The sequence below is a fragment of the Cherax quadricarinatus genome, chromosome 2, assembly GCF_038502225.1.
Source record: "Cherax quadricarinatus isolate ZL_2023a chromosome 2, ASM3850222v1, whole genome shotgun sequence".
Lineage (NCBI taxonomy): Eukaryota > Metazoa > Arthropoda > Malacostraca > Decapoda > Parastacidae > Cherax > Cherax quadricarinatus.
This window is the reverse complement of record NC_091293.1, coordinates 75,610,258-75,634,769: the sequence shown is the minus strand read 5'-3', so window position 1 is coordinate 75,634,769 and position 24,512 is coordinate 75,610,258. Positions and strand designations below refer to the sequence as shown.

The 24,512-nt window shown below is 40.1% G+C and overlaps 1 protein-coding gene across 1 annotated transcript in view; it reads left to right on the top strand.

Moving 5' to 3' along the window:
• Phb2 (prohibitin 2) overlaps positions 1 to 15,322 on the top strand; it is a 55,082-nt gene extending 39,760 nt beyond the window's left edge. Inside the window, exons 6-8 of the mRNA XM_053776268.2 lie at positions 2,434 to 2,541; positions 6,911 to 6,988; positions 14,389 to 15,322. Of these exons, the coding sequence (XP_053632243.1) occupies positions 2,434 to 2,541; positions 6,911 to 6,988; positions 14,389 to 14,490 (288 nt within the window). The 3' untranslated portion in view covers positions 14,491 to 15,322. The remainder of the gene's footprint in view (positions 1 to 2,433; positions 2,542 to 6,910; positions 6,989 to 14,388) is intronic.
• Positions 15,323 to 24,512: the final 9,190 nt, after the last annotated feature.

The window sequence follows — 24,512 nt, the reverse complement described above, 5'->3', positions numbered from 1 at the left end:
CCACACGTACACAGCCACACGTACACACACACCACACGTACACAGCCACACGTACACACACACAACCCATACCCCCCACCACACACACCACACACACCACACACCACACACACACACCACACGTACACAGCCACACGTACACACACACACCACACGTACACACACACACACAATTTTTTTTTCCTTCAACAAACCGGCCGTATCCCTCCGAGGCAGGGTGACCCAAAAAGAAAGTACTTTCATCATCATTCAACACTTTCACCTCACTCACACATAATCACTGTTTTTGCAGTGGTGCTCAGAATACAGCAGCTTAGAAGCATATACGTATAAAGATGCACAACATATCCCTCCAAACTGCCAATATCCCAAACCCCTCCTTTAAAGTGCAGGAATTGTAGTTTCCTTTTCCAGGACTCGAATCCGGCTATATATATAAAAATATATATAATCTCATGCAAGTTTGACTCTTTCCCTTGAATTTAATCATATATTTGTCATCTTTTACTCTCATTGTGCTTGTTTCTTTGTGGTGAAAGTAGGTATTAGGAATAATGTTATGCACATAAATTGTATCTTTGGTCTTGGCCTTTCAGGTACCCTGTATGTCTTAATTTCATCTTTCTAGTTGCTAGGTTTTTTGTGTATTCTCATAAGTAAATTGATTTAAGTTTATTTGGTATTAGTAATGGATTGGTTTCACTCAAAACCCATCCTTTTTCTGTACCTTTACCTTTGATATACCTTTTGAGTTTTGAGTCTATTCCTGGAGCCCGGCTGTGGGCCAGGCTCATCTGGTGCTAGCATGGTCAATTAGGCTGTTGCTGCTGGAGGCCCGTTGCTCCACACATCACAGCCTTTTTGATCTGGCACCTGGTGAATACTTGTCCAGCTTCTTGAAGACTTCTACAGTTGTTCTGGTGGTGTTTCTGATATCTTCTGGTTGGATGTTGAATAATCTGGGGCCCCAGATATTGATAGTGTTCCCGTATTGTGCCTACCGCACCCTTGCTTTTCACTGGGTTTATTTTGCACTTCCTTCCATCTCTCGCTCCAGTATGTTATGACAGTGTGCAGATTGGGATAAGGCCCTTGAGTACTTTCTAGCTATATATTATCATGTATCTCCCTCTCCTCTGTTCCAGTGAGTGCATATTTAAGACTTTCAGGTATTCCAGTAAGTTAAATACTTTGCTGGCTATATGTGGGTCATAAGCAATCTCTGTGTCTGTTCCAGCTGTCACTGCAAGTATTGCATATTCCCCTTCCCATCCTGGTCTGCTTTTTTTTTTTTTTTATACACCTCATTGGTTATTGTTTGCCAAGGCAGTGTGGCCCAAAGAAAATATATAAATTCACCATCATTGATTCAATTGTTTTGCCAGAAGTGTGCTGACATCATAGTTTAGATTACCCTCGGAATATAGCATTCTCACCCACCCTTCAGATTGAAGACACTGCCCTTCCTACCTCCAGGACTTAACTCTGGCTAACCAGTTTTCCCCTGAATCCCTTCATAAATATCTTGCTCACACTCCAGTAGCAGGTTCATTAAGAAGCTTTTGGCTTGATTCACTCCTATCTAACATTCTCTCAATTATGCTTTATTTATACTTTACCTATGTTTTGAACCTTTCATGAGTTCTCTGCATTCTTTCATACCTGTACATGAGTATTTTGTGAAAGTGTCATCATTGTCTTCCGTATATGGTACCGTTTTTGTGTGTGATCAACCACTGTCATTGTTTATTTCTTTTGAAGTTGCATGTAGTCAGAAATGTGCAAATTTCATATTTTAGGTTGTATGATGTATACTACGTAATCCTGAAGCTTAAATGTTAGTGTAACCAGTCATTTCTGAAGTGGTCAGCTTCTTTTGTTTCATGCAGTGCTCTTAGCCAGTTTCTTGACTAACTTAACCTGCTTTCAAAGTTATAAACAGTTTCTCACTTGATTCATGAATCTTGCTTTAGCTTATTGAAGTCTCTTTAGCTTATTAAAGTCACCTTGTCAAGGTCTTATTTCAGTGGAATGTTGAATTTCTGTATTCTGTAGAAATGCATGTATCAGTGCTGCCCAAGTACATACGAATACTTATCCATGTCCTAGAGATGGGAAATACAGTACCAGCACTAAATAGAAGAGGATATTGCAGTTTAAGGCTTCATTTGAGGTTGCATACAGTCAGCATCAGATGCACACTTCTAGCCACTATTGAATGAATGAAGTATGTTCTATTTTTTGAGTGACCTATCTTGGTGATAGATGGCTGGTGTGGTTAAAAAAAAAAATTGCATTGCTCTGACTACACAAAAATTTCTAAACTTTGTGATCATGAAATTTTAGGTATCATTTAATTGTAGTGTACAGCATTTTTCTTAAGATTTAAACTGGTTTTACTTTTATTCATTTGGTTTCTCATTACATCTTCAGGTAGCACAGCAAGAAGCACAGAGAGCTTCCTTTGTTGTGGAGCGTGCCAGGCAGGAGAGGCAACAGAAAATTGTCCAAGCTGAAGGTGAAGCTGAGGCTGCTAAAATGATATCCTTTTATAGCTAACCCTATGCTAGTAGTTGTTTAAGGGAATTTTGTCTAACCACTTCATGTTATATTTATTCATATACATTAGGTATGTAACTTCCCATACTTCTTATTCATTGGTGGAAACTGCTTTGCATCATATGGTATAAAGGTGAGACAATTAGGCTGGGGTCCACTCAGTCTGTCCTTATACTAATTGCAAAAATTGCCTTGGATCTGGGTGCTTTAGTTTGCCTTAGTAGAAAAGGTGGGAACAAATTAAGGAAACTTATAAAACTGAGCAGATATTGCAAATGTGTAAGATAATGTAAGACAGTACTGATTGGAAGCAGTTCAGTAGGAGGATATGAATGATTTGATGAAGTTTACCCAGCATTGTTGGAATATAGCATAGGCAACAAGGGGTTTAAAAGATAGCTCTAGAGAGAAGAGACATTTTTCATAAAAAAAAAAAATTTTCCTGTCTCTAAACCCATGCATACACTAAACCTTGTGAGTGAAATGTTTTGTGTTGAAACTGTAGTTGTGGATGATGCTATCAAGTGTGTAAGGTATTATGAAACAATGCATAGCCTGAATACAATGGATATCATTGAATACAATGGAGCTTCAGTATTTGTACGTCTCTATATTTGTACACTACATTTGCCCAACTTTTTTGAGAAAAATTTAACTCTGTATTTGGATGTTGCCCTGATATTCAACCTAAACAAAATGGTCCATCTGGACGAAGTACAACGAAAACGAAGCATCACGTGCTCAGTCTCTCGTCAACTTTAGTTCATTAAGCATCATTCGTACAAGCTATGCGAAACTCTTTGGTATTTCATGGTTATTTTGTGTTTAAATATTTTTATTGAAAATTTGTAATCATGGCCCCAAAAATGAGTAGTGATCTAAACAATCTTAAAAGGAAAGCCGCGAGAATAACAAAGTGAAAAAGAACTTATTGCGAAGTGGAGAGTGGAACATGTGTGTCAGACCTGGCCACTCGATATGGTGAAATCCACCACGTTGCCCATATTGAAAAATGGGCTGATGTGGCGAAAGGAGTAAAAATTCTTGCTGTGACAAGGTCACCGATAATCAAAGAAATAGGAACACTTTTGTTAGTGCTGATTAACAAAAAACAATTGGCTTGTGAGTGTATCTGAAACAATAATTTGTGAAAAAAGCAAAGCAGTTATATAGTTATCTTAGGCAAGATACCCCAGGAAACAGTGCTGAAAGTGATGAATTTAAGGCAAATAGAAGTTGGTTTGATAGGTTTAAAAAGGAGTGGGGTTCATAGTGTAGTAAGGCATGGGGGGCTGCCAATGCTAACAGAGATGAAGCTGACAAAGTTTAAGGAATTTAAAACCTATGTAGATATTGAGGGATTTATTCCTCAAGTTTTTAATTCTGATGAAACTGGCCTCTTTTGGAAAAGAATGCCAAGTAGAACCTACATCACACAATGATAAAAATCATTACCAGGACACAGCCCCATGAAAGACTGGCTAACACTCTTGTGTGGTAATGCTAGTGGGGACTGCAAAATTAAACCATTGCTAGTCTACCACTCAGAAAATCTAAGGGTGTTTAAGAAAATGTGATAAAAAGTAAACTCGTTCTTATGTGGAGGGCTAATAGTAAAGCTTAGGTAACATGACAGTTCTTCACTGAGTTGATACATGAAATATTTGCCCCAAGTGTGAAGCAGTACCTTGTGGAAAAAACTTACCATTAAGAGCACTTCTGGTAATGCACAATGCTCCTGCTCACCCTCCAGGCTTTCAGGAAAATTTGGTAGATGACTACAGCTTCATTAAAGTAAAATTCTTGCCCCCCATCCCTTACACTATTACTATTTGACTTGTGGACCAGCAGGCAGCAGGTAATTTCCAATTGTAAGAAACTTTGCACAAAACTAAATAATGTAGATCTTAATACTACTGATTGCGAAAAGGATTTAGGAGTTCTGGTTAGCAGTAATCTAAAACCAAGACAACAGTGCATTAGTGTTTGCAATAAAGCTAACAGAATTCTTGGCTTCGTATCTAGAAGTATAAATAATAGAAGTCCTCAGGTTGTTCTTCAACTCTATATATCCTTGGTTAGGCCTCATTTAGACTATGCTGCTCAGTTCTGGTCACCGTATTACAGAATGGATATAAATGCTCTGGAAAACATAGAGGAGGATGACAAAGATGATCCCATGTATCAGAAATCTTCCCTATGAGGATGGACTGAGGGCCCTGAATCTGCACTCTTGAAAGGCGTAGAATTAGGGGGGATATGATCGAGGTGTATAAATGGAAAACAGGATTAAATAAAGGAAATGTAAATAGCATGCTGAAAATTTCCAGCCAAGACAGGACTCGCAGCAATGGTTTCAAGTTGGAAAAATTCAGATTCAGGAAGGATATAGGAAAGCACTGGTTTGGTAATAGAGTTGTGGATGAGTGGAACAAACTCCCAAGTACAGTTATTGAGTCTAAAACATTTTGTAGTTTTAAAAAGAGGTTGGATAAATACATGAGTGGGTGTGAGTTGGACCTGACTAGCTTGTGCTGCTGGGTCTGGTGATGTGCTCCATCCTTGAGTGGAGGTGACCAGACTGGGTGGGTCATTGGGCTAATCGGGGGGGGGGGGGGCATGAACCTGCTCCGCATGGATCAGTAGGCCTGCTGCAGCGTTCGTTCCTTTCATATGTTCTTGAAGTGACTTCTGAAACAGAGCTTACCCTTAGGGAATTTTGGAACAACCATTTTTAATATCCTTCAGTGTTTAAGGATAATAGACAAAGCCTAGGGGAAAGTTTTTCAAGATAATGAACACTGCATGGAAGAAATTTTGGCCAGACTGTTTGTCAGAGATTTTGAAGGCTTGAGGCAGAGCCTGAAGTGAAGGATATTGTTTCTCTGGGCCAGTCCATGAGTTTGGAAATGGACAATGAGAATGTAGAGGAGTTGGTGGAGCATGACAAGAATGAGCTCACCATAGAAGAACTTCAAAAACCTGCACAAGGAGCTGCAAGAAGTGGTTGAGGAAATTTTGTCTTCAGAGGAGGGAAGTAGTGAAGGCAACATTTCCACTGCAGATATTAAAGAACTGTGTTAGCATTGGGCTCAAATACAGAGCCCAGTGGAAAAATGGCATCTTAACATAACTGTTGTAAATAGGAGCATCAACCTGTTCAATGACAATGTTGTCGACCACTTGAGAAAAACTTTGGAAAGTCGTCAAAAGTAGACAACATTGGACAGCTTCTTTAGCAAAGGAAAAATCAAATGCTAGTGAATCCTCATCATCTTCAAGTACTACTGCACAGACAAATAAAAAACACCAGATGGTGAGTTACCTGATGTTTTTATGGAAGTTGATACCCTTTTCAAACAATAACATCTCCACCTTCCTCTTAGGCCATCAGCACTCCTCAGTAAAGGTCAAGTGCAGTTAAATTTTCACTTATTTCATGTATTTGTTTTTATAGTTTTTGTGTATGATTTTATACAGGTTTATTATTATACATAATTGTTTATTATTATTAGTAGTATTATTATACAGGTTTAAATAAGCAATATTTTCACTTTAAATGTTTTATATTTGGTAATTTTTTTGGGTCTGGAATGGATTAATCCAGTTTACATTATTTCTTATGGGAAAAATTGATTCAATGTACGTACAACTATTCAAACAGACTCCTGGAACGGATTAAGTTCAAATATCGAGGTACCTCTGTATTTGTTATTTTTTTATATTTTCATGGCATTAATATCCAAAGACTAATAGAAGTAGATTTTCTGTCCAGTATTTAATATGATGCTACACTTTGAGGGGAAAAGCATAAAACTCTGAAGACCTTTATCTTTAACTGTATCCATATTTTTCCTGTTTCCTTTATACTGGCAGATGTCACACACCCTCTCCAATCATTTGATTAATTTGATTTCTGTGTTCCTCCCACCACTTGAAAGAGTTGTTGAATGTTGATGAGAAGATGGAGGCAGTGTTATTTCTTGTATTGGGTAGGTAGATGTAACATCTTTTAGGAATGAGGAAGAGCAAAATGTGAGTTTGGGGGAGGTGCACGAGACAGCGAGTAGAATGTAAGGGAGTAAATCAGCTGGGTAGATTGAATTAGGAGAGTAATGTTAAAAGCAGGTGGAGATATAGCTTTGGAGTGGTTGGTGCATCCATTCAATATATACATGAAAGGGGGAGTGAAGAAGATACATACCTAGGGATTGGCCAAGAGCATGCATAGTTCCTTTGTCAGGATGTTTCAGTGATTGAATGAATGATGGTGAATAATGAGAGAGTTGGTGTGATACATTGTCAAAACCAGTATTAATTATTTTTCAGATTTTCCTTAACTTCTTTGTACTTGGGAACAGCTATTAGCATGAATCCTGGCTACCTGAAGTTGCGCAAGATTAAAGCTGCTGTAAACATTGGCAGGACAGTAAGTTTCGTGGATTTTTTTTTTTTTTTTTACAGTATTAGACAAATTATTGATTTAAACTGTTCCATTTTTAACTTCAGCTACAGGAAAACTTTATATAGTCTTGTATATTGGGGCCAAGATCCTAGTACATACAGATACCTGTGCCATAGTTTTCTCCTGTAGATTTGTTTTCTAGAAAAACCAACTAGTCTGATAGTATTTGTAATTTTTACAGATTTATTGAGCATAAAATGTGATTTCTTAAGATATGGTTTAATACTGTATTAAAGTATATCAGCATTTCCCATAGAAGTAGATCATGCAGCTGTAGTATACATTATATATACAGTGGAACCTCAGTACTTGAACAGCTCCCTACTTGAACAATTCAGTATTTGAACACATTGTTTGGTAAAAAAAATCGCTTGGTAGTTGACAGTTTGCTCGACGCTCGACCAAACAAACACAACCTGCCAGATATTCGCTGTAAACTATTTAGTGCTTCTTTGCATTTTTTAGTGTTTTTTATATTTGTATAAGTCACCATGGGGCCTATGAAGATTAATGGTAACAGTCAACCAAAAAGAAAATTGGGCGGGAAAAATTTGTTCAGTTCTCAGACAGATCAGTACTCTGTTAAACAGCCTTCTGGAACGAATTAAGTTTGAGTTCCGTGGTTCCACTGTATACGTCAGTATTTATATGTAGCAATTTATACAGGAGAGGGTTACTAGCCCCTTGCTCCTTGTATTTTAGTTGCCTCTTATGACACACATGGCTTATGGAGGAAGAATTCTGTTCTACTTACCCATGGAGGAGATTTAGGGTACTTGTAGCTTTTAAATTCAGTGTAAAAAATTTCTTCAAATGTTTGCATGATTTTCTTGTTCTTACCTATATAGACAGACTGGTTATAAATGACCATAATTTTTAAAGGGGTGGACCGGTAAGCCAGCGGAAGGCCTCGGTCAGATGACCAAAAGCTCCAAAGGCGGGTCATCATCTGACTAAGACCCGCGTCAGGAAACATTTGTCCTGTTTCCTGACGAACCTTACCTAACCTAACCTCTTACCTATATGGAGTTGCTGAGGTCAAGTCTTAGCTCCTGGCTCCACCTCTCAGTTTGCTAAAATCCCTCCTTCCTAGCTTTGTGGGCTCTTTCATACCTACTCTTTTAAAGCCATGTATAGAGCCCACTTCCACCACTTCCTCTTAAATGTCATTTCCTTCCTTGACCATCCTGAGCCTGAAGAAATGCATCCTGGCATCCCTGCAACTCATCTGTTTTTAGCTTCCAGCTGTGCTTCTGATTACCTTTTTCTTGCCTCTTGAGTAGCCTTTCTCTGTATACCCTACTAATTCCTCTTGAGTGTTTTGTATGCTGTTGTGTCTCCCCAGGTTCTCTCCTCCAGTGTTAGGTTCGGTTCCAATACTCTCTCTTCATCGCTTCTACACAATAGTTTTAGAACTGGCCTCTCGCATATTTCTGCACTATCTCCTGTTTCTTAACATGTTTTCTCAGGTGGCAGTTTAATGCTGGTGCTGCATATTCCTAGGTCTTTATAAAGAGCCACAAATGACTGTTGAGAATCCTGAAGGCCACTCTTTGATTTGATAGGAGAGTATTGACTGTAAAGGTTATTGGATATGCTTGGCACTGTGCTCACCCCTAGATCTTTCTTTTGCATAAGGTCTGAAGCCTCTGTTCCTTGAGTCTTTACTCCTTGACCGGTCTTCTGGCTGATCTTTGTTGCATCTGAGCTCAACATCAAAGCTCATTATCTACAATATTATTAAATGAAAAGTTTTTTTCATTTCTGATGCACTTTGGTGTTGAATTTCACTCTGTACAGTGTAATAGTTGTAACCTACCTGTTAATGGTAACCTCAGACACCCACCCAAACTGGGGCAACACTGTCTGGGTTTTTTTCCAAGACAGTTTATTTACTTGTGGTTCAGTACTTCATAAATATGAGTATGAGGAAAGGATGTGTTATGTATGCAAGGTTAAAACTGCAGGCAAGCCTTAAAGTACTTAAAATGTGCCTTTTTTAGTGAATGGTTTCATATTGCCTCTGTTGATACAAATGATTATAATTTTATGCATAGCTGTCATAATTTGGATTTTGATGGTTTGCAATGAATATGTGCTTGGAGCAGATGTTGCTCTTTGCAAGGGAAGGATTGCTGACTTTCAGGGATCATTGGTGAATGTTTCTATAATGTTCCTGTATATCAAGGTGTTATTTGTTAATTTGCTTTTAGCAAATGTTAAGTACAGTGCTCAGTAATTCTGCTTATTTACATCTTTAAATATTACTCTATCATTTTGTGAACATTTTTGTTATTTAAAATGTCACTTTCTTACATAGTTGCCCCTCAAGGAAGGTTCCTTGATACTGGTGAGGGGCTCTTGATCTAGGGAATTGGATCTGTGATCAAGTTCCCTGAATTGAGCCTGAATGTCTTCCACCCCCCACCCCCTCCTACAGACACTATATAATCCTATGGGTTTAGCACCCCCCATGATTATAATAAATAATAATCTTACATAGTTGCCATGAACCAAAACTTATTTTTCCCATACGTTATACATATTGCAAAATGTGAAATTAGTCCTTAACATTCTTTATTTCCTTATTTATAATTATACTACCCACTATAGTTTCTTTTGTCTTTTTTTTTTTCTTCAACAAGTCAGCCGTCTCCCACCAAGGCAGGGTGACCCAGAAAAGAAAGAAAATACCCAAAAAGAAAATGCTTTCATCATCACTCAACACTTTCACCACACTCACACATTATCACTGTTTTTGCAGAGGTGCCCAGAATACAACAGTTTAGAAGCATATACGTATAAATATACACAACACATCCCTCCAAACTGCCAATATCCCAAACCCCTCCTTTAACCCTTTGACTGTTTCCGACGTATAAATACGTCTTACGAGCCAATGTTTCTGACGTATTTATACGCACAAATTCTAGCGGCTTCAAATCAAGCGGGAAAGGCCTGGTAGGCCTATATGAGAGAGAATGGGTCTCAGTGGTCGGTGTGCACCCTGTGAAAAAATCTGGGACCCAGCGGTGCATTGTAGGAACGCCATGTTGTTAGTCCATTTTCACCATGCCTCTCGGTAAGAAGTTCCTCACTCCTCGGCGGATTGGAGGTCTTTTGTTCCCAAGTGATAGCTTTTACAGCGATGAAAATGTCAGTGACAGTGAATTCCAGGGTTTTGAAGTGAGTGTTACCGGAAAAAGTGCCCAGGATAACGTAATTAGTGATGAAAACCCAGATGACCCACAACCTTCCACCTCTGGTGCTGGGCCGGCTTGTTCACGTTCACGTTCGCCTGTACCAGGACGAAAGAGGAAACTATTTGGTCATGTACAACACCCAGATGTTAGCAGTGATAGTGATTTCAAGGTCATTGAAAGCAGTTCTAGTGACAGTGAGAGTGAATATTCCCCAGTGAAGCGGCAGTATGTATGACGTAGCATGCGGTCTGGTAGTGTTTCATATGTTGTTCCAAGGGGAAGGAGAAACTCTGGGAGCAGATCCCGTGGCCCTACACCACAACCTGATAGTGAAGATGACGATATTGTAACGGTGGGTATGAATGATGTGAGTGATGGAGCAGGCAGTGGTGGTGATAGTGAGGGTGGCACGGCCCATGTGGCACCATCAGCGGGCCACGCTACTACCCACGCTGCTGACTGCACAACAACCAGCCTCACCCTACCCCACACTCCCACAACCTGCACCACCACAACCTGCACAACCACAACCTGCACAACCACAACCTGCACAACCACAACCACGGTACAATATCCAGACCCCACCAGCAGACCGCATCTGGGATTGGCAGGACAGTGACGAGTTTGTTCCCAGTCCCCATGACTTTGATGAAACACAAAGTGGAATAAAGCCATCTTGTCCACTTGGGAACAATGCCAGTGAACTGGACTGCTTTGAGTTATTCTTCGATGAACCCCTGATGGACATCATTGTCAGGGAAACAAACACATACTGTGATTACACCATGGCAAATACAATTCTCTCACCAAAATCACAGCTACACAAGTGGAAGGAGACAACTGTGGCAGAGATGTACCTGTTTTTTGCCACAATAATGCTTATGCCACATGTGTATAAGCACACTGTCACCACATACTGGGCAACAGAACGCCTGATTTCAACTCCAGGTTTTAGTGACATTATAGGTGTCAATCATTTCCTGATACTGTTACGTATGTTACACTTTTCAGACAAAACCAGGCCTGACAGAAGCGACAGGTTATATAAGATCAGAAATGTGTTTATGTACCTGAAACAAAAGTGCTGCATGTATTTTTATCCCTTCAGGAAGCTTGTTATTGATGAGTCCTTGATTTTATTCAAAGGAAGACTCTCATTCAAGCAATATATACCAAGCTAGAGGAAACGCTTTGGTATAAAGCTATTTGTACTGTGTGATTGCAGAAGTGGTCTAGTTTTGGATATCATTGTGTACACTGGCAGTAATACTTTGAGAGATACCATGAAGTTATTGGGTATCTCTGGTGATGTGGTTCGAACAATGATGGAACCATATCTTGGTAAAAGGCATATGTTATTTACTGATAACTGGTACACAAACCCCATACTCAGTGATTTATTGCGAGTGAACTTGACAGACGTGTGTGGCACAGTGCGTGGTAATCGTAAACATATGACAAGGTTCGACGCTGGCACTCGCAGAGGTGAGGTGCAAGACTTTGCTGCCAATGACATCATGGCATTTCGGTGGCATGACAAATGTGATGTCACGTTGTTGACATCAGTTCACAGAAACGAAATGGTACCCAGTGGCAGGGACAAGAGAGAGACCAATGAACCCATTCTAAAGCCTGCAGCTGTCATGGACTACAACCTCAATATGCGCTTAGTGGACAAATGTGACATGCAGATTGGGTTTGCAGACTGTGTACGCAAGAGTTATAAGTGGTATATAAAACTTTTTTCCATCTTGTTGATATCTCTATGCTAAATGTTTATAACATATACAAGTTGAAGACCAACAAAACACCAAAATATGGTGAATTTTGCCTCTCAGTAATCAGACAAATAATTGCAAAGTACCAAGGAGCAACTCCTGCAATAGACCAGCGCCCACAGACGTCATCTCGTATGAGGCCTGGTGATCACTACCCCATACAACTGCCTCCTACTACTACCAAGAAAAATGCTCAGAAGAGGTGTTATGTATGTATGCATACCACAAAATGCCCACAAACATGCAGAGACACTCATTTTATGTGTGAGGAGTGTGAAGTGCCCCTCTGCATATACCCATGTTTCAAAGAGTTCCACAAGCTGCAGCAGTTCTAGGAACGTGTTTAGTGACTGTACATATGTATATATATTATGGAACAATAGTAATAAACATTGTTTTGTATTGTTTGTTTGTGTAAACAAAGTGTATACACAAACTAATAGTGATAAAGTTTGTTCTGTTATTGTGTTGTAAACAATGAGTGTATATTTGAAGAATGCACCTTACATTGGTCTCACAGGCCACATAAGTTACCTGGAACAGAAAAATATTGAAAAATGCAAGAAACCTTTGAATTAGAGTAAATAAAAGAATACCGGGTGGGTGGCAGTCGCCGCTGTTGCCGTACGCACATCACTTTCTGCAAACTTTGCGGCTCTATATCTCGGTAAGTACTGATGGCAAAAATTTTTTTTAGGCTTAAAACACTCGCAAAAATATTCCTAAAATTTTCATAAGAAAAATAATTTTTTTTTTTCGAATATTTGGCGACATAGAATGATAGTTTCAGAGAGGGGCCTGAAACAGTCAAAGGGTTAAAGTGCAGGCATTGTACTTCTCATTTCCAGGACTCAAGTCATTGGGAAAACCGTTTTCTTCTGTGAAGCCATTGCTTGGGTTTGGCTGTATTCACTGCCAGAAGTAGTTTTTTTGCAATTTGATTATGTGGCTGTTATAGATCACAGCACTGATTCATAGCCAAATCATAGTCGGAGTCCATAGTCTACATTGCAGCAATTGTTTTAGTACCTCTTGTCAGCTGTGTACATTTTTGTGTACTCTGTATTGCCCTTGTTATCATGCCTATTTTTGATGCGTTATTCTGCATCTTTTTGCCCATTTTATTTCTGGTTGTTCATTTAATTTTTTTGTCTTCTCTATCAGATGTAATTTCTACTTTATTCCTCCCTGTCAATAGTTGATGCTTGACTCATTATTGATCCATCTCTTCTTTGCAGTATATGTTATATTGAACTTCTATTAATGCATGAATAAATAAATAAATTTGCATATTGGTGAAACCATGTTTCTGATTGTTTCTTACCATGGTGGGGCGAGTCTTAAAAAGATAACTAAATTCCTGGCTGTCATTCGGGAAGGGTACAGACATCTATGATCTAGTAATTACTCTGAACTGTTACATCACCATCCACCTTTTGAGTACCAGTATTGTTTTTCCCACTTTTAAAAATGGATTAAATATTATGTTAAATTTCAAATACTGCTTTTCCTCCACTCAGAATGAAGACATATTCCTGTGCTTGCTGAATGTTTAAGCCTATATATATCATAATCGCGCACTAGCTCTTCTTGACCAAACCATATGAAGAACCTCCTTTTCTGCTTGTTGTATCATACCTTTCATACAGCTGCCGCCTTTCTTTCAACAAACCAGCCGTATCCCACCAAGGCAGGGTGGCCCAAGAAGAAAACCGAAAGTTTCTCTTTTTAAATTTAGTAATTTATACAGGAGAAGAGGTTACTAGCCCCTAACTCCCGGTATTTTAGTGGCCTCTTACTACACGCATGGCTTATGGAGGAAGAATTCTGTTCCACTTACCCATGGAGATAAGAGGAAATAAACAAGAACAAGAAATAGTAAGAAAATGGAAGAAAAACCTGAGGGTTGTGTATATATATGGTTGTACATGTTTGTGTAATGTGACCTATGTGCAAGTAGAAGTAGCAAGATATACCTGAAATCTTGCATGTTCATGAGACAGAAAAGACTCCAGCAATCCTACCATTATGTAAAACAAGTACAGGCTTCCATTTTAAACTCGCTTGACAGGATGGTAGTACCTCCTGGGCGCTTGCTGTCTACCCACCTACTACCTAGGTTTCATACAGCCATACACACTTATTTCCTTGTTTAGAAATCTTAATAATTGCAGCACATTGATCTCGGATGTATTTTACTGCCTCGGTTCTTGTCTATGCTTCGGTATTTCAAAGGCCATACCTCACTTTGAAATTCAAATATTATATCTGGTTAATAACATAAATTATTGTGTAGTATAGGTATTACAGCTTGTTATTCACTTAAATTCATTAAAATATTTATCAGATCATTTTTAATCTGTATATTTTTTTGTCCCAATAGATTTCTCAGGCACAGAATCGTGTGTACCTGGGTGCTGATACTTTGATGCTAAATATCAACGACAAAGAGTACGATAGCAATGTGAAGCGTATAGCCAAGTAACATTCAAAGTTTGATTAACCTTATTTACTGGAAGAAGTTGGATACACAATGCTGTGGAAATGGAGCCTTGATTATGATGACCAGTATGCTTCAACAAGGGATTCAAATTGTGCATATATACTGTATAATTATTTTCATCAGTTATTTGTGTGGAGCATGTATGTGATGTATATATAATTGTGTAATATAACATACATACATATATATATACATACACTGAAGGAGGGTTGAGGGTGTTGCAGTTCAGAAGGGGACCTGAACTGTGAAGTAGGCACACTTCTGGCAAAACAGCGAACAAGTGATGTTGATGTTCCAGAAGTGTGCTGACATCAAAATTGGATGTACCTTCTAATTGTAACAATTGCATCTCTCCTTCAGAGTGCAGGCACTGCACTTGGAGCTATGACCATAAATCAACCCTTGCCATAGCCTTGCCATCAGTGCCATATTATAGTAACCTAACCTATTATGAATTTGTGTGGTTTTATATCCATAGCATAATTAATAAGGTTACGTTGTTTAAAATCCTTGATGCTGCTAGGAAGGTCATGGCACAAATTTGACTTCTGGTCATATACAGGTGTTTAAGTTTATTTAAGATTACACAGAAAACTTTCCATACTTAGATATTTCCTGTGTTGTGTAATTTTATGTGCATTGTAAGTTCTTTTGAGCTGTTTAGTATACTTTTTATTTTTTTTTGTGGTAAGAAACTACATACAGTTTATAAAGTACAGGGGACTGAGTGACCTTAGTACCTTAAGTTTGTAATAAAACTGTAAATAATTTAGTACTTGTATCCATTATTACAAATAAATTGATATTTGATAACTATTGATAATACATTATTACATTATCCTCATATTTGTAACAAATTTACAAGGGTCTTTTGAAAGTCTTCCTTTAAGCAAAACTTTTATAAGCACAAACCCCAAAGTAAGATGCATGGTATGTCTTGAGAGAGAAAGTAAATAAGTTGTCTTTAAATTGACTATTTTTGTTTAGTTTATAAAAACATTTTAGTGCTTATCAACAGGCTTCCCTGTCTCTCATACCTATGAAATTGTTCACCTGTATGTGAAAATTGGGGGATGAGGGAGGGAGGGATTGAGGGGCATATGCACATGTTGTATTGTATACTTAATCCTTATTTTGGGTATTAAAATATGCTTAACTGGTGGTGTATATGTGACATGCAACTTTATTATGCCCCATGTAGTAAAGTGCATTTTCACTGACATTTTAAGGAATATATATGTCGTCTCTCATGAAAGCTTTGATGGCACTGAGGGGCTCTTGATCTCAGGAATTGAACCTGTCCTCTCCTTCCATGGATTGAACTTACAAGGCATTGTATGACCTGCAGGTTTAGTGCTTCTCCATAAATGATGCCTTTTTTTTATCAGTACTACCTCCCACTCTTACCCTCTTTTCCATTCCTTGTAGTAGTATTGACTGCCTGTAAAAGAGAGGGGTTCCTCAGACATAACCTCTTCAAAGAGGGCTCAGAAGTTTAACCTTATCTTTCATGGACAATGTCTTGTGTTTGCACTTTGCAAAACAAGAAGCATTTCCTTTCTTCACTGGAGTCAAGGCTAGGGCTAAAAGTGAGCAGGTTTTAACAAATGAAGAAAAAGAAATTAGAATGACTTGTGCAGCAAGTAGCACCACCAAACAGTAGTGGCAGGTTGGTGTGAGAAATTTGAAATTACACTAGCTGAAATTAGTGCTGGATTACTGAGGAAACCAGATTAGCGATTGCTGAATTAGTGATGGCCAACCCGTACCAGAGGGTAATGAAATGTTACCCAGAGAAAGTACTGGGTTTAAAAAGATGTCTGAAGAAAGGTCCGAAGGTGTGCCAGGGTCTGTAAGGGGTGCTGCAGGAAATGGCCTGGGATGAAGAGGCAAAGTCATGGTTTCCCCTTTATTTATTTATAATGAGGAATGAGAGATTGTATATTCCCCTCCAAGAGGGCCCACAGTGCAGCCAGCAGTGCAGATGCTACATGGAACCAGTGCCATACCCTACCTTAAATGCCAGTAAATCGGCAATCCACGACGGCAACCTCATATCTGCTGAGCCACCTTTGCGGACACAAGTGGACAGCCAGAAATCCGCCACAAGGCATACTTCTATCAGCCACCACCTCCCAGAGCTGACAGGCAGCCTCCAGGGATACACCCATCACCTGAGGGACACCCTGACCTGAGTCACTCCCTAAAATTCCAGAGGGGAACAGGACATCCCCAGATGATAAAGATTATACAGCAAACACCACCGCCAAGAACCTCAACAAAATGAGATGGGTATCAATACCCTTTCCTCAACCTAGGAGCTAGAATTTCAGAGAGGAAGACCCCAAAGGCCAAAAGCTGGAAAGGAAGGGGGAGGAGGGATGGGGAAAGGACAGGAAAGGGAAAGAAGGGATGGGGAGAATGAGGTAGGGAAGGGGGGAATTGGGAGGTAATTAGGTTTGGTTTGAGGAAGACCAAAGGGGCCAATTCCTCAGACCAAAAGCCTTTTCACTGTGCCAAGGAGCCCCCCCAACCCATTCAAGGGGGGGGACTCCTTATCGTGGTAAAGAGGCTATTGGTCTGAGGAATTGGACCTTTTGGTCTTCAGACTGAGCCTGATTACCCCCCAATCCTCCTTCCCTACCCCATCCTCGCCATCCCCCCTTTCCCTTTCCTACTCCCCTCCCCATCCCTCTATCCTGTTTTAAGCCTTTGGGATTCTCCTCACAGGCACTCTAGTTCCTAGATAGGGGGAAGGGTACTGTAGTCCATCCCATTCCGTTGAGGTCCTTGGTGGTGTAATTTGCTGTGGAATCTGGATCACCTGGGGATGTCCCAATCCCTCTCCAGTCTCCTGGGGAATAACTTTGGGTGTCTTTCAGGTGACAGGTGTATCTCTGGAGGCTGCCTTTCAGATTCCAGGGGATGGTGGCCAAAGGAGGTATGCTTTGTGGCAGGTATCCGGCCACTCTCTCTCTTGTCCACCAAGGTGGCTCAGTAGATATGAGGTTGCTATCCCGGATTGCTGGTTTACTGGCATGAAGGGTGGGGTATAGCATGGGATTCATGCCACATCTGCACAACTTGCAGTGCTGGGGTCATCTTGGGTACGGAGGGGGATTTACGGCCCTTTCATTCCTCCTAGGAGCTATCCCTCCATATCCCCCCCTTTTTTTTATTCTTGTTTTTAATTTTTTCTAAAAAAAAAAAAAAAAAAAAGTGACATAACCATGGAGTCCCAAATCCATGAAACAGCTCTTCTCGTGCCCCTTTCTGCTACCACACCTTGTTTTGACCCTACTTCATTGTTTGACCATTCTTCGAACCTTTCTAATGCCTCTGTACCTTCTGCTGGTGCTGTTTAGTCACCTGCTCCGGGTACTGAGGTTCCACCCGACTTTTTTGATATGTCCCACCTCTGCACTTTGACCATACTTCCGGCTTCTCCCTCTACAGTGCAGTGATTTTTGGATTGCCTGCCCGTTCCATGTTGGACCAACTCTGGTCCCATACCTAAACACCCAAGACCATTAACAGATGATACCCTTTCGGTTACTTCTCACTCTGCCTAGAAAAGACTGGCACAACACTACCCTTACACTGTTTCAAAATACACAATGGACTAAGTTTCTTTTACTTTGCGACAGACTTTTTCTACTGACTATCTTTACGATCATAGTAGTATTAGCAAGGTGCTCCTATGCCATGTTGGTCAGGACATACCCTTTCATGCTCTCAAGAGCAGTGCGCACACTCAGTACAGAATGCTAGCCAGGCTTGCGATCTCTCTCTCCTTTCAACCATAGATGATATTCCTGTAACAATTGAAAAACTTTCTCAATTCTTGTAGTGGTACTGTCGTTCTACCTCGTACAATTGTCCAATGTAATTTCCAGACATGTAGTGATGGCATTCTGGAACAGCTTGAGCTTCAAAACTTCCCAGTCCTCAAAGTAGGCACTTATTTCCTACCTGCCTGCAGGCGGAGACTCTACCCTTGCAATGTAGCTTGCTTAACTTTTGACTGCCGTGAGCTTCTGTCCTCGGTTTGTATTGTGGGACACCGTTTACAAGTTCGAAAGGTGATCCCTACACCGCAACAGTGTAGAAATTGCTGGCGTTTTGGTCATCCAGCGAAATACAGCGCCGCCTCAGTTAGCAACGTACTCCTTTACTGACGATTCAGACTTAAAACAATGGGCTCTCTGACCAGTATGCATACCTAAATAATGTATATTAGAGCTGATTTTTTTTATTCTGTTTATAACAATATACAGTACACTGCTGTATAAATAATTTTTTTTTTTTTTTTTCAACAAGTCGGCCGTCTCCCACCGAGGCAGGGTGACCCAAAAAAGAAAGAAAATCCCCAAAAAGAAAATACTTCCATCATCATTCAACACTTTCACCACACTCACACATTATCACTGTTTTTGCAGAGGTGCTCAGAATACAACAGTTTAGAAGCATATACGTATAAAGATACACAACATATCCCTCCAAACTGCCAATATCCCAAACCCCTCGTTTAAAGTGCAGGCATTGTACTTCCCATTTCCAGGACTCGAGTCTGACTATGAAAATAACCGGTTTCCCTGAATCCCTTCACTAAATATTACCCTGCTCACACTCCAACAGATCATCAGGTTCCAAGTATCATTCGTCTCCATTCACTCCTATCAAACACGCTCACGCACGCTTGCTGGAAGTCCAAGCCCCTCGCCCACAAAACCTCCTTTACCCCATCTGTCCAACCCTTTCGAGGACGACCCCTACCCCTCCTTCCTTCCCCTATAGATTTATATGCTTTCCATGTCATTCTACTTTGATCCATTCTCTCTAAATGACCAAACCACCTCAACAACCCCTCTTTTGCCCTCTGACTAATGCTTTTATTAACTCCACACCTTCTCCTAATTTCCACACTCCGAATTTTCTGCATAATATTTACACCACACATTCCCCTTAGACAGGACATCTCCACTGCCTCCAACCGTCTCCTCGCTGCTGCATTTACCACCCAACCTTCACATCCATATAAGAGTGTTGGTACCACTACTGTAATTTCATACATTCCCTTCTTTGCCTCCATAGATAACGTTTTTTGACTCCACATATACCTCAATGCACCACTCACCTTTTTTCCCTCATCAATTCTATGATTAACCTCATCCTTCATAAATCCATCCGCCGACACGTCAACTCTCAAGTATCTGAAAACATTCACTTCTTTCATACTACTCCTCCCCAATTTGATATCCAATTTTTCTTTATCTAAATGATTTGACACCCTCATCACCTTACTCTTTTCTATGTTCACTTTCAATTTTCTACCTTTACACACATTCCCAAACTCATCCACTAACCTTTGCAATTTTTCTTTAGAATCTTCCATATGCACAGTATCATCAGCAAAAAGTAACTGTGTCAATTCCCATTTTGAATTTGATTCCCCATAATTTAATCCCACCCCTCTCCCGAACACCCTAGCATTTACTTCTTTTACAACCCCATCTATAAATATATTAAACAACCATGGTGACATTACACATCCCTGTCTAAGACCTACTTTTACTGGGAAGTATTCTCCCTCTCTTCTACACACCCTAACCTGAGCCTCACTATCCTCATAAAAACTCTTAACAGCATTTAGTAACTTACCACCTATTCTATATACTTGGAACATCTACCACATTGCTCCTCTATCCACTTTATCATATTATTTTTATTATCACACTGGCCGATTCCCACCAAGGCAGGGTGACCCGAAAAAGAAAAACTTTCACCATCATTCACTCCATCACTCTCTTGCCAGAAGGGTGCTTTACACTACAGTTTTTAAACTGCAACATTAACACCCCTCCTTAAGAGTGCAGGCACTGTACTTCCCATCTCCAGGACTCAAGTCCGGACTGCCGGTTTCCCTGAACCCCTTCATAAATGTTACTTTGCTCACACTCCAACATCACGTCAAGTATTAAAAACCATTTGTCTCCATTCACTCCTATCAAACACGCTCACGCATGCCTGCTGGAAGTCCAAGCCCCTCGCACACAAAACCTCCTTTACCCCCTCCCTCCAACCTTTCCTAGGCCGACCCCTACCTCGCCTTCCTTCCACTACAGACTTATATACTCTTGAAGTCATTCTGTTTCGCTCCATTCTCTCTACATGTCCGAACCACCTCAACAACCCTTCCTCAGCCCTCTGGACAACAGTTTTGGTAATCCCGCACCTCCTCCTAACTTCCAAACTACGAATTCTCTGCATTATATTTACACCACACATTGCCCTCAGGCATGACATCTCCACTGCCTCCAGCCTTCTCCTCGCTGCAACATTCATCACCCATGCTTCACACCCATATAAGAGTGTTGGTAAAACTACACTCTCATACATTCCCCTCTTTGCCTCCACATATACCTCAACGCACCACTCGCCTTTTTCCCCTCATCAATTCTATGATTCATCTCATCTTTCATAGACCCATCCACTGACACGTCCACTCCCAAATATCTGCATACATTCACCTCCTCCATACTCTCTCCCTCCAATCTGATATCCAATCTTTCATCACCTAATCTTTTTGTTATCCTCATAACCTTACTCTTTCCTGTATTCACTTTTAATTTTCTTCTTTTGCACACCCTACCAAATTCATCCACCAATCTCTGCAACTTCTCTTCAGAATCTCCCAAGAGCACAGTGTCATCAGCAAAGAGCAACTGTGACAACTCCCACTTTATGTGTGATTTTTTATCTTTTAACTCCACGCCTCTTGCCAAGACCCTCGCATTTACTTCTCTTACAACCCCATCTATAAATATATTAAACAACCACGGTGACATCACACATCCTTGTCTAAGGCCTAATTTTACTGGGAAATAATTTCCCTCTTTCCTACATACTCTAACTTGAGCCTCACTATCCTCGTAAAAACTCTTCACTGCTTTCAGTAACCTACCTCCTACACCATACACCTGCAACATCTGCCACATTGCCCCCCTATCCACCCTGTCATACGCCTTTTCCAAATCTATAAATGCCACAAAAACCTCTTTAGCCTTATCTAAATACTGTTCACTTATATGTTTCACTCTAAACACCTAGTCCACACCCCCTACCTTTCCTAAAGCCTCCTTGTTCATCTGCTATCCTATTCTCAGTCTTACTCTTAATTCTTTCAATAATAACTCTACCATACACTTTACCAGGTATACTCAACAGACTTATCCCCCTATAATTTTTGCACTCTCTTTTGTCCCCTTTGCCTTTATACAAAGGAACTATGCATGCTCTCTGCCAATCCCTAGGTACCTTACCCTCTTCCATACATTTATTAAATAATTGCACCAACCACTCCAAAAACTATATCCCCACCTGCTTTTAACATTTCTATCTTTATCTCATCAATCCCGGCTGCCTTACCCCCTTTCATTTTACCTACTGCCTCACGAACTTCCACCACACTCACAATTGGCTCTTCCTCTCTCCTAGAAGATGTTATTCCTCCTTGCCCTATACACGAAATCACAGCTTCCCTATCTTCATCAACATTTAACAATTCCTCAAAATATTCCCTCCATCTTCCTAATACTACCTCTAACTCTCCATTTAATAACTCTCCTCTCCTATTTTTAACTGACAAATCCATTTGTTCTCTAGGCTTCCTTGTTAATCTCACTCCAAAACTTTTTCTTATTTTCAACAAAATTTGTTGATAAAATCTCACCCACTCTCTCATTTGCTCTCTTTTTACATTGCTTCACCACTCTCTTAACCTCTCTCTTTTTCTCCATATACTCTTCCCTCCTTGCATCACTTCTACTTTGTAAAAACATTTCATATGCTAACTTTTTCTCCCTTACTACTCTCTTTACATCATCATTCCACCAATCGTTCCTCTTCCCTTTCGCACCCACTTTCCTGTAACCACAAACTTCTGCTGAACACTCTTAACACTACATTTTTAAACCTACCACATACCTCTTCGACCCAATTGCCTATGCTCTCATTAGCCCATCTATCCTCCAATAGCTGTTTATATCTTACCCTAACTGCCTCCTCTTTTAGTTTATAAACCTTCACCTCTCTCTTCCCTGATGCTTCTATTCTCCTTGTATCCCATCTACCTTTTACTCTCAGTGTAGCTACAAGTAGAAAGTGATCTGATATATCTGTGGCCCCTCTATAAACATGTACATCCTGAAGTCTACTCAACAGTCTTTTATCTACCAATACATAATCCAGCAAACTACTGTCATTTTGCCCTACATCATATCTTGTATACTTATTTATCCTCTTTTTCTTAAAATATGTATTACCTATAACTAAACCCCTTTCTATACAAAGTTCAATCAAAGGGCTCCCATTATCATTTACACCTGGCACCCCAAACTTACCTACCACACCCTCTCTAAAAAGTTTCTCCTACTTTAGCATTCAGGTCCCCTACCACAATTACTCTCTCAACTTGGTTCAAAGGTTCCTATACATTCACTTAACATCTCCCAAAATCTCTCTCTCTCTCCTCTACATTCCTCTCTTCTCCAGGTGCATACACGCTTATTATGACCCACTTTTTGCATACAACCTTTACTTTAATCCACATAATTCTTGAATTTACATATTCATATTCTCTTTTCTCCTTCCATAACTGATCCTTCAACATTACTGCTACCCCTTCCTTTGCTCTAACTCTCTCAGATACTCCAGATTTAATCCCATTTATTTCCCCCCACCGAAACTCCCCTACCCCCTTCAGCTTTGTTTCGCTTAGGGCCAGGACAACCAACTTCTTTTCATTCATAATTTCAGCAATCATCTGTTTCTTGTCATCCGCACTACATCCACGCACATTCAAGCATCCCAGTTATATAAAATTTTTCTTCTCTTTTTTAGTAAATGTTTACAGGAGAAGGGGTTACTAGCCCATTGCTCCCGGCGTTTTAGTCGCCTCATACGACACGCATGGCTTACGGAGGAAAGATTCTTTTCCACTTCCCCATGGACAATAGAAGAAATAAAGAAGAACAAGAGCTATTTAGAAAAAGGAGAAAAACCTAGATGTATTTATATATATATATGCATGTGCGTGTCTGTGAAGTGTGACCAAAGTGTAAGTAGGAGTAGCAAGACATCCCTGTTATCTAGCGTGTTTATGAGACAGAAAAAGAAACCAGCAATCCTACCATCATGCAAAACAGTTACAGGTTTCTGTTTCACAGTCATCTGGCAGGACGGTAGTACTTCCCTGGGTGGTTGCTGTCTACCAACCTACTGCCTATCATATGCCTTTTCTAAATCCATAAATGCAATAAAAACTTCCCTACCTTTATCTAAATACTGTTCACATATATGCTTCAATGTAAACACTTGATGTACACATCCTCTACCCACTGTGAAGCCTCCTTGCTCATCCGCAATCCTACATTCTGTCTTACCTCTAATTCTTTCAATTATAACCCTACCGTATACTTTTCCTGGTATACTCAGCAAACTTATTCCTCTATAATTTTTACAATCTCTTTTGTCCCCTTTCCCTTTATATAAAGGGATTATACATGCTCTCTGCCAATCCCTAGGTACCTTCCCCTCTTTCATACATTTATTAAACAAAAGTACCAACCACTCCAACACTATATCCCCCCCTGCTTTTAACATTTCTGTCATGATCCCATCAGTTCCAGCCTCTTTGCCCCCTTTCATTCTACGTAATGCCTCACGTACCTCCACCACACTTACATTCTGCTCTTCTTCACTCCTAAAAGTTGGTATACCTCCCTGGCCAGTGCATGAAATTACCGCCTCCCTTTCTTCCTCAACATTTAAAAGTTCCTCAAAATATTCTTGCCATCTACCTAATAAAGGATCACTTGGACAACGAAATATGGATCCCAGGTTACAACCTATACAGATGTGACAGAGTGAACAGGCAAAAGGGGAGGGGGGTTGGCCTGTACATTGCAGAGTCACTTGTTTGCACAGAACTGCTTAATGCCTCA